This window comes from Panthera pardus, unplaced genomic scaffold (genome assembly GCF_024362965.1).
Source record: "Panthera pardus isolate Hobbes unplaced genomic scaffold, ASM2436296v1 HiC_scaffold_3, whole genome shotgun sequence".
NCBI lineage: Eukaryota > Metazoa > Chordata > Mammalia > Carnivora > Felidae > Panthera > Panthera pardus.
This window is the reverse complement of record NW_026526876.1, coordinates 20,697,050-20,713,074: the sequence shown is the minus strand read 5'-3', so window position 1 is coordinate 20,713,074 and position 16,025 is coordinate 20,697,050. Positions and strand designations below refer to the sequence as shown.

The window sequence follows — 16,025 nt, the reverse complement described above, 5'->3', positions numbered from 1 at the left end:
ATCTACCAAAAAAAATCTCAGAACTAATAAATGAGTTCAGCCAGATTACAGGAACAAGACTAACACACAACATCTATCATATTTCTGAGCTAGCAATGAACAATTAGAAGTCAAAATTTCAAATACAGTATCATTTGTAATAGCACCATAAAAGGAATATTTAGGTATAAATCTAACCAAATATGTATAGGATATACATGCTGAAAACCACAAAACACTGACAAAAGAAGTCAAAGACAATGTAAGTAAATGGAGAGATATACCATGTTCATGAAATAGAAGACTAAGATTATTAAGGTGTCAATTTTCCCCATATTGATTTACAGAGTCAATGCAATCCCAGCCTAAAGCCCATCAGGATTTCTTTGTACATTTTAACAAACTGATTCTGAAATTATATAAAGGCAAAGGAGCTAGAATAACCAAAACAACTTTGAAAAAGAACAAAGTGGGAGGATGCATAATGTCTGATTTCAAGACTTATGATAAACCTACCATAATTAAAAGAGTGTGATACTGGTAAAAGGATAGGCACATAAACTAAAGCAGAACTCAGAGTCCAAACGCAGACCCATACCAATATGGTCAATTAATTTTTTACAAAAGCACAACGTCTATTCAATAGGGAAAGGTCGGTCTTTCCCACGCATAGTGCTGCAACAATTGAACATCTATATGAAAGAAGCTGAACCTCAAACTGTACCCCACTCCTTATCTAAAAAGAAATAACTCAAAACGAAGGGTGCTGTGGGGGAGCCCCAAGGACATATTCAAGACCCACTTACGGGATTGTCAGAAGCTTGCGTATGTTTTGTTGAACTATATAAAATGGCCTATTTGTCTTCCAAGAAGATCTGAATCTCCTTGAGGGTTTGTGCTTCCTAATTGTTTTTTTAATGTTTGTTTATTTATTTTGAAAGAGAGTGCAAGTTGTGGGGGGTGGGGGGCAGAGAGAGGGAGGGAGACAGAGAATCCTAAGCAGGTTCCGCAACGTTAGCACAGAGCCTGATGTGGGGCTCGATCCCACAAACTGTGAGATCATGACCTGAGCCGAAATCAAGAGTCGGACGCTCAACCAGTGAGCCACCCAGGTGTCCCTCCTAATTGTTTCTATATGTACAACAGGAGCTTCACTACTGGAAAGAACATAATCAATGTTTACTAATAAGGCTGACTTGAGCAAACTTTACTGAGGTTTGTTGAGGATCGGTGCCTTGAAATCACCAGGGGAGCCTCATCTGCTAGGAAAGACAGCAGATGTCTGACCCGCCGTGTCTAAGAGCCGCAAAAGACATCTTATACATCCTCTCCTGCCATCTCCAGTGAACACCTCTGCCTCCCCTACCGGCTGATGATTAATTAGTTGAGGATTATCAAGGAGTCCAGGAGTCCTGAGAGTTAGTTCTGTCTGGGATCGTCAACTGGAAGACATTGGCATGTCCCTTAGTATCTCTAGCTCCAAAATGCCACAACCCTTGAAATCATGTTTCATTGAGACAAACTGAATTAGTTTTAAGACACTTGGCGCTATTTACTTTCTCTGGCCCTAGGAAGGGAAATGCACTAGACAGGAAAGGAGAACAGAACTGCAGCGTGCACCCCCTGAAAAAGAGGAGGTCAGACCCTGCGTGCTAACAAAGGACGCCCAGGTCGATGGAGCTCATCACAGACTCCTTTTCTTTAAGGCAAGATTGCACTGACCCCATCCCAGATGCTAGCATCGCTGTTGTTGATTTACATGGATTCAAACCCTACTCCTCATGCTCCCCTATCAGCCCCTGCCTTCTCTAAGGCTGCCTGTCTCAGTGAGTGGCACTTCCCAGTTCTATGGGCTCACAACCAGCTTCCATTCCTTCTCGGGCACTTCCCCTAACAGGCAAAAAGAAAAAAGATAAATAAACAAACGATGGTGTCACCCTGTGCTTCTTTCTCCAGCTTAAGGGGCTTCTGCAAAAAATAACATCTGAAAACCAAAACACAAAAAGACATGGAGAGAGCCCAGGTCGCCTGGCTTTGGCATCAGCCCCCTACATCTCTGGGTAATAAAAGCCTGGCAGGACTATGCTAATGGGGGCTGGCACTGCCCAAGCCACTTGTCTGTTTCCCAAAAGCATATTAAAAACGCATTTCCCAGTTTAATAGACTTATGAGCTGAAATGAATGTGTCAGAACTCTTATAAATATGATAGAACCTGCTAGCCCAGCAAATGTTAAATTTTGCATAAGGAGACTGTATCCCTAACTCCTCGGTAGACACTTCATGAATATTTCAAACAAAGAGCCCCAGCAGCTGCTCCAAAGGCTCCTGATGAATTAAATGGGTTTTTATTACTGCCAGGATTAGCCTCCTCCCGTCTCCTCTCGTGTTCTCCCCTCTCCCTCACTTCTGCTTGACAAACAAACCCCTCCACGCTAATTGAGTTCCCAGAGCCTGGTCACGGACTGATCACGAAGGGGGACTGGTCAGTGCACTGGGTTGAAAAGTGTCCCCCCAAAACTCACGTCCACCCAGAACCTCAGAAAGGGGCCTTCCTTGGAAACAGAGGCGTGAGTACAGATGTAATTAAGAGGCGGCCATACTGGATTAGTGTGGGTCCTAAAGCCAGCAACCGGGGTCTTTACGGGAGATGGAGAATCAGACGCAGACACAAGAGGAACGAGGCCGGGTGCCAATGGCAGCAGAGACTGGCGCAGTGCGGCCACAAGCCAAGGAACGCCAGTGCCGCCAGAAGTTACGAGAGCCAAGGAAGGATCTTCCCTCAGAGCCTCCGGAGAGGGTGTGGTGCCGATGACACGAATTTCAGACTTCTGGTCTCCGGAGCCAGGAGAGTATAAATTTCTGTTGTTTAAGCTACCCAGTTTGCGGTATGCGGCCCTAGCAGGCCCTGAATACTGTCAGGAGAGCATGTTTGCATGTCTACTTGTATATTAATATTAATCTCCCCCAAAGCCATCTCTCATTTCGTGGGATGACGGCAGCGGGTAGCTGTGTTCAACCCCTTTAGCTTCATTGGCATAGATGGCCACACCTGCCAGCAGCCTTAGATCAGACTTAGGGGCGCCCGCGTGGCTCAGTGGGTCAAGTGTCTGACTTCAGCTCAGGTCATGATCTCACGGTTCGTGGGTTCGAGCTCTGCATCAGGTTCTGCGCTGACAGCTCGGAGCCTGGAGCTCTCTCTCTGCCTCTCCACTGCTTGTGTGCTCTCTCTCTCTGACTCTATTTCTCAAAAATAAAATAAACATTCAAAAAATACCAAAAAAAAGATCAAACTTAAAATCCCCTAACTTTCTTTCTTGGTGCTGACTCCTAGTAACTTTTCAAATTCATTCAGTTCTTTTTTGTACCCTTTTCTCTATGTTCCCAGCCCATCCGGCTATGAGTCTAACAGATGAGGAGACAGAAATACCGTGAGAGAATCTAAAAGACAGAAAGAAACGTTTGCCACCTGGTGTTCCTTTAGACTGGTTACCATCCATGGGAAGACGATTTAAAAAGAAAAAAAATTGTTAAGCGCCGCCTTGGGCTGAGCGTGTGCCCCTCAAATTCCTTTGTTGAAGCCTTAACCTGTGTACCCCAGCAGGTAACTGTATTCGGAGACAGGATCTTTCAAGAGGTAATTAGGTTAAAATGAAGTCATTAGGGTGGGCTCTCATCCAATTTAGGTGGAAGAGATAAGGACACCTCACACAGAGAGGGAAGGACTCGGGAGAAAGCGGCCACCTACGAACCAAGGAGAGAGGGCTCAGAGGAAACCAGTCCTGCAGACACCCTGACCCCAGACTTCCAGTCTCCAGAACAGGGAGAAAATAAACTTCTGCTGTTGAAGCCACCCAGTCTGTGGTTCTTTGTTATGGCAGCCCGAGCAGATTTATACGAGTCTAAGCAAGTGCCATTATTGCTTCTAAGCCTCGTGAAAATGCGCTCCCCAAATTGACTGCCTCCCTTAGAAGAAGGCGCACAGACAGGCTAAGCAACACTTGAGTGTTAACTATCAGGTGAAACGTAACGTCTTCAGAAGCAAAAGAATCTATAAAATGGACCCACCCAGTAATGCCTCCAGGAGCTGGGACATGCTAACAGTCACTCATACCCCCACGCAGAGCCCTGTCCAACAGGGTATTTCTTTTTTTTTTTTTTAATATTTATTATTTTGAGAGAGAGAGAGAGAGAGAGACAGAGCATGAGCAGGGAAGGGGCAGAGAGAGAGGGAGACACAGAATCCAAAGCAGCTCCAGGCTCTGAGCTGTCAGCACAGACCCCCGATGCGGGGCTCGAACCCCCGAACCGTGAGATCATGACCTGAGCCGAAGCCAGACACTTAACCGACTGAGCCACCCAGGCGCCCCTCCAAGAGGGTATTTCTGTATTACTTCCTTATTTCCTTCAACGTCCAGGATGCCAGAGAGCTCCTGGTAATTATTTTTGTTGAATGCTTTGCTCTTCATCGTTCTGCAAAATATTTTCATATTTTCCTGTATTAAGATGTGGCACATTGCTATTGCCATGTGCTGACAGGTTTGGTTCATTCCCAACCTTTTAATGAAGAAACCCAGGTTGCAGGCCCTGGTCCAGAAAGCAGGTAACAATGCCAGGGCCAGCCTATTTTCCAGGCCCCTGACAACTCTCAATTAGGCCAGGAAGAGACTTTAACGTGTCCCCTAATCAACCAATTACAGGGGAGGTGAGGTGTCTAACTGCTAAAACCACATGCCAGGACATTAAACTTACGGGAAAAACTGTGAAGTTATTCTTGCAGCTTTAGAGATCTTACTGATAAAAAGTCAAAACTACTAATAAACATCTCAGAGATTTCCCTAACCACGCTATTTTGGAGACCTAACTACAAAGAAACACTCAGAATTTCTCCTAGGAGCTACATTGGACTCTTGATAGATTTCAGTTTACTGAATTTGCCTATAAGTATTGGTGACAGAGGGAGCGTCTCCTTTGAAAAAGACTCAAAGTCAGAAGATATAGAATAAAGAAAAAAGCGATTGTCACAGGAGCTTGGGAGCTGTTTAAGTAAGCCCTCTTTGCTTCCCTAGGATTAGGCTACTACAAGGAATTTCATTGCCAAGGACATCTAGCAGCTGGGAGTTGAATACACATGGATGGACTCACAGAGAGAACAGGCAGTTGTCTTCCGAGAGGGGATTTCTCCCTGCACAGGGGGAAGAGAATAGAGCCCTCCCCTGGTACCCCACAGCTACCTAAAAGTATAATCCTCCAAAGGCCAACCAGTGTGGAAATCCAACGAACAGGTTCATCATCCAGCTGGAGAAACTGTCCCCAGTTAAAATGCAAACACTTGAGGGGCGTCTGGGTAGCTCAGTTGGTTGAGCGTCCGACTTCGGCTCAGGTCATGATCTCGCGGTCCGTGAGTTCGAGCCCCACGTCGGGCTCTGTGCTGACAGCTCAGAGCCTGGAGCCTGTTTCAGATTCTGTGTCTCCCTCTCTCTCTGCCCCTCCCCTGTTCATGCTCTGTCTCTCTCTCTCTCAAAAATAAATAAACGTTAAAAAAAAAAAAATGCAAACACTTGAGCAGGAATAAAACACTGTCGGTTGCCGGACAGCTCCGTGTTCCGCGGTGCTGTCCAGTGTTTTCCCAGAGGCATCTAAGGGATGATGCTTAACAGGGAAAACGGGAGAGTTCAAGATTAAAAGAGGACAGCATGATATCCAGTGGACAAATGAGGGTTCCTGAGGAGGGAGAAGGACACCAGGGAACACCTGAACTCCATCCCGGTTGTGAACGGACAGCCGGGTAGGTGCTAATCTGGGCATCAGGCACTTGGGAACCTTGAGTCAGAAGGGGCAAATTCTCTCTCCCAAGATCAGTTCTGTCTCCACAGGAGGGTACTACCTAGCAAGTCAGTAGCATAACCGAGAAGGAATTTGACATTTTAGACTAAAATACAAACAAATAAAGGCTGCCGGTGGGCTGGTGACGGTAGCTCAGGCAAGCCTATAACCCGCTTGACGTTAGGTTTGCATTGGTTTCGCTTTGTAAAACATGCCTTCGAATCTGCCAGGCTGTCTAGGTAGAATTATTCCTGCCTGGTGATTTCTCCCATTATGAAAGAACAGGACACTAAAGGAAAATCTGTTTCTAACTGGAGTTTCTTACAGCTTATGCGTGCCTGACTCAAGTCCCCATTCACTTACCCCTCCAATAAGCTTTGGAAAGGTTTACAGAAAATAAAGTAAGTGCCACGTCATAACTAAATAATTTCCCAAATTTAATCCGTCTCTTTCTCTACTGGAAAATAATACCCATTCCTGCTCCTTCCACAGATAACACAGAATTACAGACAATTCTCCATCTGCTATGTTAATGGATCAATGAAAAACAAACGAGCAAACAAAAAACCTCACTCTTGAAGAGTTTCAACATCCTCAGAACAAACAACAGACTGAGATGGATAGCTACCAATTAGTAAAAGAAGGGACTGATTCACTTTTTACTACCCTTCTTTAGCCTAGAAGGAGTGCCAATAAAAATAATAATAATAAAAATCCCACTGGGCAGCTGAATGGGTAAGGTTGAGGCAGAAAAAACCCAAGATCTAGATGAACATCGGGGTCATGGCACCATCTGAAGAAAGATGGATGTTTTGGAGTTTTGCCTTCTAAAAACACCTATTATTATGTATGAAATGTCAAGAGATACATGAACCCTTTGGTGCCCATTCATGGACCCCCGATATACAGAACCTCTAACCTAATATCTAGAATTTACTCAACAACATAACTGCCCACAGAGGTATACGTATAGGAATGCTCTCTGCCACATTCTTTATAAAAGCAAAAGACTGAAAACAACCTATAGGGCCATCAAGAGGGGACTAAGTAAGTAAGATGATAGCCAATAACATGAATGGCATGGATCTATGAGCATCCCAGGAAACTAAGGCTAAAATGTATTGCTTAGTGAAAAACACAAGGTTCGAAACCATGAGCCAAGCACGACCGTATGAACGTACCATTTCTGAAAGGACCCACAAGAAAGAGTGTGTGTGTGTGTCTGAGATGGATGCCTGGACCGTAAAAGAGTTGAAGTTGGAAGAAAAATTACTTCTCCGTTTTTAATCCATGTGATTACTTTTTTAATTAAAAGAAAGCCAGTTGGAGAGAGAGAGAAATAAACAGCTGAATTGAAAGAGAGAGAGATTGACTGATGGTTTTAAAAGAACTTCTGGTCTAGCTAATCCCAAAATATCCCCAGCCTTGAGAAGAGTTGCCATCGTGAAACATTAGGCACCAGGAGCTAAATAGGAAAAGTATCTCATAAATGCTTTCCCCGGCTCCGTGGGGTTGCCACCACCACTCAGAATAGCTGAATCTTCTCTCCCACAGTGTGGCTTCTCTGGCTTTTCCTCTTGCTGAACCAATTATGGGACATTATAACAGCGGCACCAATATTATTTTTTAAAGGCTAATGTTATTCACTAAACACCCATTAAGCCGATCTCCACGTTGCACTTACAGCCAGCTTAAGGGCACATCCAGATGGCACAAATAATGCATATTCGGGCTTGATCTGCGTGAGGCCAGTCAGCAAATAGCCATTATCGGTTTTAGGGTTGTCAACTGCCTGACATCCACAGGCGTGTCCAAGGGAGCAGCAGAGAGACCTTTCTGGAGATGGCTGGCATCCCTCAGTCTCGGCGAATCATCTTTGTGCTCCCCGCAAGGGATCTTTGCCTTTGCGTCTGACCAGTTAGCAATGGCGACTGGAGGTAGCCTGGTAACAGGCCTCGGCGTTCCTGAGCAGAGGATAGGACTTCATCTCCCTCCCCCACAGCCTCCACCCCCACTCACCGCTTCACCCTGGGTTGCCAAGAAGACCCCACGGTCCCAGGAGGCCCCCCTGCACGGCCTACTCCCACTGGCTCTATGTTCTCACGGCCCCACTGGACAAGGTCTAGCACAGGGGACTGACACTGTTTTCACTGACACGCTCTGAACCTTCCCCCGTGTGGCCTTGAAGACAAAACAAAACCAAAAAAATGGGATAGAATAAAATCTGGTCAACTTTTTCATCCTAGAGAAGGCTCAGAATCAGGACTTTTGTAAAGTCTTCAGAGGGGTCCACAGGAGTGCTAGCCCGGTATGGCCAGTAAGAGTTGACACGTGTTCCCACGGTTCGGCACAAAAAGTGACAAGCTTTCCTGGAGGACAGTTCGTGACTCCCCGATAGAAAAGAAACAGTGGACAACACCTGAGTCGCTCTGATTGGAGTACGAATGGCACGTGTGATGGGAGGCAGGGGGCAGATTTTTCCGTGCTAAGCCCTCTAGTACGTGAGCTGATGTTAGATGAGTTTCCACTTCCCGGTTACATCCCCCTAGGAAGCTGTAAGAGGCAGAGAGGATCAACCCGAGTGGGGAAGATATTCGAGTTCCCCATGAATAATTCATGCAGGGCACAGTCTGAACACAGATCGGAGAACCAGCATCGCTCTAACATTTACTCCCCCTGAGGTCTAGAGATTCGTCGTAGCCTACACATGGCAAAAAGATTGAATTAAAATACCAGCACGGAAGTGTGAAAGGGCTTTTCTCCCTTGAATCACCAAGCCAGTCTGCTTCTGCCCAATTCACTCAAGAGAGAACTCCGTCAGGGGGCGCCTGGGTGGCTCAATCGGTTAAGCATCCGACTCCTGATTTCAGCTCAGGTCATGATCTCACAGTTCATGAGATCAAGACCCGCATCAGGCTCTGTGCTGACAGTACAGAGCCTGCTTGGGATTCTCTCTCTGTCCACCGCCCCCCCCCCCCCCAAAAAAAGTAAAAATTAAAAAAAGAGAGAGAGAGAGAGAGAGAACTCTGTGCAGGGGAGGAGGTGTCTGTTCTCAATATCTTTTGCATGTCTGTGGCCTACAGAGGAAGTGGGAAGGGCAGGGGCCAGAGAAAGAAAGGCATCCACCTCTCCTCATGCTAATGGACCCTTAAATGGCCAAATGCCTTGACTGAGTGAGCAAGGAAGGGGCAAGGAGGGGCAGTCTTACCCTGACACCAGAAACCAATGTACTCCTGCCCGTGCACCTTCCACTCCTTGTCAGTGGGCACCAGCCCCTTCCACACCTCCCCCCTGGGGATTTATGAACTGTGATGAGATCCCTCTCGGGGAGCATACTCCCTCTACCTTAAGAGTTTTCTGGCTCCAAATTGAATCAGTGAGAGAAACATCCACAGTTTCCCAGATGAATCAAAAAAAAAAAAATGAAAGTCACACGAGTGGAAAGGAGCATTTAGGGTCTGTCAGGGATGGGGAGACGGAGGGACAAACGCCAGATGCTGTGACCCAGACCAGCCCTGCCCCATCAGAGGGGTCCCTGCCCACTCAGCCAAGCTGGAAAGACGATGGAAAGGCACTGTGAGCTCCTGTGCGGGAAGCAGGTGGTTTGGAGAACGACAAGAAAGGAAGGCATGGGGCTAGACACCCGTTCAGCGCCGTCCAACTGCGGGGTGAGGAATTCGGATGGACAGAACACCTGCCGTTTCCCACCTATCCTGCCTGACTCAGCCCCGGGTCTGCAGGGAGCTTGCCTGAAAGAAGCCCAGCTCTACCTATCCGGATGGAAAGTTCACTCTCGGGGAAGAGCAGCCTGGGACCCTCAGCGTCAGACTTCTTCATCAACGCAGGGGCGAAGTTCAGTGCCAGGGCCGTTGGGGGGTCTTCTGCGGCACCCTGAAACAAGAAGCAGTGATGTCACTGTAACACCCCCACGATCTTCATCCCCCAGACTCCTCCAGCTCAGAGCTGCCCACGCAGCTGGCCGGTCTCTACCAAAAGCACCAGACCCAGATGTCTGGCCAGGCCGGCTCACAAGGAAGACAACTCACTTTCTGGGCGTGGGACTTTCGGGGTGACAAAAACTCTGGGGTCCGAGGATCGATGCTGATCCTAGAAATGGGAAAAACACGTACTGGGAAAGATGGGGCCCCATCCCACGCTTCATCACTGCAAGGCAACGGCACAAGGGACTCCGTTCCTGAACTGTCGAAAGAAGCCAATATGGCAGGTTGTCTCAGACGGCAGCCTCGCTCTGGAACAAGGTCAACATTCTTGGTAACTGACCACCTTCACGTTTCTCATGAGATCAAAAGGGGAGGAGAGCCAAACAAAAGCACCTCAAAAGAAGGAAACAGGGACAGTCCTGGGGACCCAACATATCTGGTGTGAAGTCCAGACAGACCCTAAGACAGCCATGTCACCCTTGTGCTTTGTAACTAGTTAATGTGACAGTTTTTACATCAACCAGGCAAAGTCTGGATTTTGAGCCCCCTGTTTATGTAACAAAACCTTATTTACCGCCAACTTCGTGCAGACTTGGGGAACAAGACAAAGTCACAGCTTTTCATGGAGGCTCTATTCGAGTAGGAACAGATAAATGAATCCATAATGGGGCCAACCTTCTCTTCCAAAGCCATCCACGGAACACCCCCCCCCCCCCCCGCTGACAGTTTACAATGTGTAAGATCTCGACGGGAATGAGGAAGATGGGTAAGTCCCCCCCAAAATGGCTTTCATCCTCCACTTTCATCCAAACATGTTGATACTAGTTGCTAAGGGAAGGGGAGTAGAATCATCGCAATGGGCAAAAAAAAACCAAAAAAACAAAAAAAAACACAGATATTTTTTGAAACCCAGGCAAACGTAGTTCCAAACAGAAGTTTCCATTTAAAATATGTGTCTCTAATATGGGAGAGGAGAAGGCTGATGATCCAGTGAAATGCATCCATTTACAAGCAACTGCTAAAATTCTTGCTTAAGCTTCTTTCATGAAGGAATCTCACCAAAGTTATGGCTGACTGTGTCTCACACACATGCATGCATACGCGTGTGCACACACACACACACACACACACACACACACACACACAAACGCACCTTCCTGTTTTCTATGGATCAGGAATCAGAAAGAGAATCTAATAATTCAGATCGCTTATTCAATTATTTCTTTATAATTAATGGTTGCAAATGAAAACATAATCCCTCCCTCATGTCCTCCCACTTGTCCAATACATCGATATTATTCTAATCATTTTATTTACAACACCCTCTATGATACACGTTAATAAGGGTGCCGACAGTCGTTAAACCTTGTTTTATTTTATTTTATTTTATTTTATTTTATTTTATTTTATTTTATTAATGTTCATTTTTGAGAGAGAGAGACACACAGAGCATAAGTGGGGGAGGGTCAGAGAAAGAGGGAGACACAGAATCTGAAGCAGGCTCCAGGCTGCAAGCTGTCAGCACACAGTCTGATGCAGGGCTGGAACTCACGAGCCGTGAGATCATGACCTGAGCCAAAGTTGGATGTTTAACAGACCTAGCCACCCAGATGCCCCTGGACTTTTTTATTTTTTTAATGTTTATTTTTGAGAGTGAGAGAGAAAGAGAGAGGGAGAAACAGAGCGTGAGCAGGGGAGAGGCAGAGATAAGAGGGGAAACACAGAATCCGAAGCAGGCTCCAGGCTCTGAGCTGTCAGCACAGAGCCCGATGCGGGGCTCGAACTCAGAAACCGTGAGATCATGACCTGAGCCTAAGTTTGATGCTTAACGGACTGAACCACCCAGATGCCCCCCACCTTTTTTTTTTAAAACTTGTTCTAAAAGGGGAAACAAAGATGCCTCGTGGCTGTGTCTGAGCTTCCCTCATTAGAGTCCTCGGGTCCCTTTACGGAGTCCTAGGGGCTACAGGATCTCACCGGCTCTGTCACTGGGAGAAGCACAAAGCAAGGCAGCCTGTCACAGCATATCACAGTCAAGGCTGGCACTACAGATGGACAGAATCATGGGGACAGAAGGGACTTCGAGAGGGCCAGTCCCGCCCCCTGCTGAAACCCCCCCGTCAGCACCCCCGAGGGACAGCTGGTGTCTGTGCTTGTGCCGTGGGCCATATCGTCGCAGCTCTTTGTTTCTACGCTTTAATTATTTCCAATTCTACACCTCACCCTGACATCGAGGAACCACCGCAGCCCTAAAAGACGCGTGTCGCTACGAGCTTGTGTCGGCTGATTCTCCTGCCTTGGTCTTCCTTCTTTTTACAACGTGATTGACGCGCACCTGGGGAAAGCAGATGAAAAGAGAGCCGCTTCGTTGCGCAGAAACGCCACAGCGTTCAGATGCTCGAGGCTGGTTACTTGGCCCATTTAGCAAGGTGCAGCTTGGGCAGAGCTGGGTGTAGCCGACAACAGTGGTTTTCAACCGCGGTGATTTTGCCCCCCAGGCAGGGCACACTGGCAGTGGGCTCTTCTCTGTGTGCGTGGGGTGGGGGACAGGAGTGGCACCGGCATCTAACGGACAGCAGCCAGGGGGGTGCCGCCCAGGACAGCCCCCCCAACAAAGAGTGATCCAGCCGAGCGTCAACAGGCGGAGGCTGGGGAACGCTTTAGAACAACTTAGGACGGGGGCGCCTGGGTGGCTCAGTTGGTTAAGCGGCCGACTTCGGCTCAGGTCATGATCTCACGGTCCGTGAGTTCAAGCCCCGCGTCGGGCTCTGTGCTGACCGCTCAGAGCCTGGAGCCTGTTTCAGATTCTGTGTCTCCCTCTCTCTCTGACCCTCCCCCGTTCGTGCTCTGTCTCTGTCTCAAAAATAAATAAACGTTAAAATAAATAAATAAATTAAAAAAAAAAAAAAGAACAACTTAGGACGGGCAGGGCCCCAAAGCTCCCCATGTTGTTCGTGGTGCTGGAAACTCACAGGCCCTCTTTTTCACTGCGAAGGGAAGACTTCTGCCACTTTGTCTTGGAAGGCCGCTCGCCTTCCTGCATCTGGCAAACTCTTATTAAGCATCAACTGTATACCAGAACTGTGCCAGGTTCTGGTCCAAGTAGCCCAGCCCCCTGGGCTCCTGAATCTTGGCACTCTCCTTCCGGAGACAGACAATAAACTAATACCGGATATAAAACAGAGCGCCAGGAAGCGATAATGCAAGGAGAAAGAGGAGGCCCAACCATTCGCACGGCGTTCCTAGCACAGCGGAGTCCTCGCTGGGTTCCCGACGTGAGCCGGGCTCTGTCCCAGCAACTGAAGGTGTGCCAGCTGGTCGCGAACTGTTACAGACGGCGTGCTCCTCCAGGCAAGATGCTGAGGGAGGCCTCTCAGAGACCGTGGCGTTTGTGCAAAGACTTCAAACTAAGGCAAGAAGCCGCCAGGATTTCTGGAGACCGTGTTTCAGGCCAGACACGGCAAGGCAAGCGTCCCCTTTCCCCGCCGTCTGCGTTTACCATTTTATCCCCCCTCCAACTTCACTTAGAAGCTGTCCTTCTAAAAGCGAGACAAGGACCCAGCATATTCCACCTGTCCCCAGCCTCCTCCGGTGCGCCCCATCCCACACCTCGCCTCCGAAGGCCTGGGGCAAGCCATGCAGCAGAGAGCCGTGGGGGGCATCCGGGGCGAAGCCAAGGACGACGTCTACACCCACGCCCCGGCAGCACTCTCCACGTGCCTCTGAGCCCAGGCACCGGCCGGCCTCCCGGGGCTCCTTCCAGACTCCCTTCTGGGATTCTCAATGTCCCTGCCCTCCACTCTCAACCGCCGATGAGGAAAACAGAAATAGAAACACATCCCTTGAAATTTCCAGGAATGGTCCCAGTGGGGGATGGTGACCCTGCTCTGGTGGCTTTATCATAATGCCCCTGAAGGTGGGGGGGAAAGCCAGGAAGCATCTGTGGGACCGTCCCGCAGGGCTGACACTGCCAGCCCCCCACCTCCACCCCCACGCTCCTCAGAGCCTCGTCTGCTCCTGGAGCACTCACACGGCAGGTGGAGGGAGCATTGCCTTAAACACAGAAGGCCTTGGCCTGCATGTGAGTGACCCCAGTGAGAAATTCCTTCTCTGCATCCTCCTCTTGCTTTGCTGATGGGAGCACAGCCTTCTTTACTTGATGTTAGCATGTCCTTACATTTCTGGGGCTTTCCTTTCCTTTCTTTCTTTCTTTCTTTCTTTCTTTCTTTCTTTCTTTCTTTCCTTCTTTTCTTTCTTTCTTTCTCTCCTTCCTTCCCTTTTCTTTCTTTCTTTCCTTCCTTCTTTTCTTTCTTTCTTTCTCTCCTTCCTTCCCTTTTCTTTCTTTTTCTTTCTTTCTTTATTTCTTTCTTTCCTTCCTTCCTTCTTTTCTTTCCTTCTTTCTCTCCTTCCTTCTCTTTTCTTTCTTTCTTTCCTTCCTTCTTTTCTTTCTTTCTTTCTCTCCTTCCTTCCCTTTTCTTTCTTTCTTTCCTTCCTTCTTTTCTTTCTTTCTTTCTCTCCTTCCTTCCTTTTCTTTCTTTCTTTCTTTCTTTCTTTCTCTCCTTCCTTCCCTTTTCTTTCTTTCTTTCTTTCTTTCTTTCTTTCTCTCCTTCCTTCCCTTTTCTTTCTTTCTCTTTCTTTCTCTCCTTCCTTCCCTTTTCTTTCTTTCTTTCTTTCCTTCTTTCTTTCTTTCTTTCCTTCCTTCTTTTCTTTCTTTCCTTCTCTCCTTCCTTCCCTTTTCTTTCTTTTTCTTTCTTTCCTTCTTTCTTTCTTTCTTTCTTTCTTTCTTTCTTTCTTTCTTTCTTCCTTTCTTTCTTAAATCTTCTGCAAAGCTTTTCCAATTGTGCTTCCTACTCAATCCTTGAGGGTCCCGCGAGGACAGGAAGGTGAGAGCATGATCCTTTCCAGGGCAGACATTTGACTAATGCAAGCTGCTCAGCTCTCCACTGCAGCCCTGACAGCCGGCTCAGCCGTCCATCAGACGGGGATGGGTCCCCCTGCTCTCCCTGACAGCTGCAGCCGGGCTCCTGGCACTCCAGGCCCTTCAGGGTTGCCCTGTCACCCTGCAGCTCCCAAATGTCAAGCTGCCAGACACACAGGCCCCTTCCCAAGCCACCAGTCTTGATTTTCTTCTGCACCACCCCCTCCCCCAAGCCCTCCTCCTGCCCTCCTCCCCGACCCCTACACGCCCCTCCAAATCCAGTTTCGTCCCGAAAGCAGGGGTGGGTGCTGCTGGGAGGCACCAGGCAACACCATCAAGGGCCGTGGAACTTGAGATCACTGTCTTCTTGTGACAGAATTATTATTGTTATTACTAATGTTGTTGTTAATGGCTCAGAGCGAGTGTCCGGTTCAGAACAAACACAACAATTTCCACTCACTCTGGAAAGGCTGTGCAAAAGGGGCAGGACCTGGAGAATAATTAGCACTTCCCAGAAGCAAAAGAGAAGGAATGCAGAGAAAAGGAAAGGACGAAATAAAAGTGGGGGAGGGAGAAAGGAAGCAGCCCCACGATATGCCTTACATGGAAACATAAAGGCTTTGGGGCGCCTGGGTGGCTCAGTCAGTTAAGCGTCCAACTCTTGATTTTGTCTAGGTCATGATCTCACGGTTGTAAGATCAAGCCTGCATCAGGCTCTGCACTGATCATGGAACCTGCTTAGGATTCTCTCTCTCTCTCTCTCTCTCTCTCTCTCCCCCTCCCCTGCTCAAGTTCTCTCAAATAAAAAGAAAACACACAGGTTTCAAGAAATCATACATATATCTCCTCTAAGAAATACCATCCGGGGACTACTCATCAGGGTTTGCTGCCCCAGGCACGAGCCTGAAGTTTCTAGAGCCCCAGAGAAATCAGTCCCACAAGGAAAAGCCTAGAGTGTAGCCAAGAGCATGTAGTCACATCCAGACAAAAAAGTCCGCAACAGCAAACAGCAGCCCCCGGGCAGGGCACAAATACGGATACGTGCCATGGGGGGCCAAAGGTCTGCAAGCCCCAAAGCTCGCTGTAAGAAGCTTCGTGGGTTTGCTCCAAGTTCCAATGGCCAACTTCAACGTGCCCACCTGTCCCTGGTTCTTCTCCCACTAGGATGTCATTGCTACTAATAACCGTCAGGGAGGGCAAAGCAGACCAACCTCTGACTCTCCTGGGCGCGCTGCCTGCCATGTTCATTCAGGCTGGGGGAGTCCTGACTCTAAGCCACCCCAGCCCCATGGAGTGCAGTGTCTTGAATTGAGGTTTGCCCGCGGGTCAGTGCTCTCTAATGAAGGGTGGAGGGAAAGGTCAG

General features: G+C 48.1%; 1 protein-coding gene across 11 annotated transcripts in view; it reads right to left on the bottom strand.

Annotated features, from left to right (window-relative positions):
• The window catches only part of SLC39A11 (solute carrier family 39 member 11), a 427,544-nt gene that overhangs the window by 233,239 nt on the left and 178,280 nt on the right, over positions 1-16,025 (bottom strand). For 9 of the 11 annotated variants that reach the window (XM_053893198.1, XM_053893200.1, XM_053893190.1 and 6 more), the window contains one exon: positions 9,553-9,694. In XM_053893198.1, coding sequence (XP_053749173.1) covers positions 9,553-9,694 — 142 coding nt within the window. The remainder of the gene's footprint in view (positions 1-9,552; positions 9,695-16,025) is intronic. The other 2 variants (XM_053893192.1, XM_053893196.1) reach the window with 1 other exon arrangement.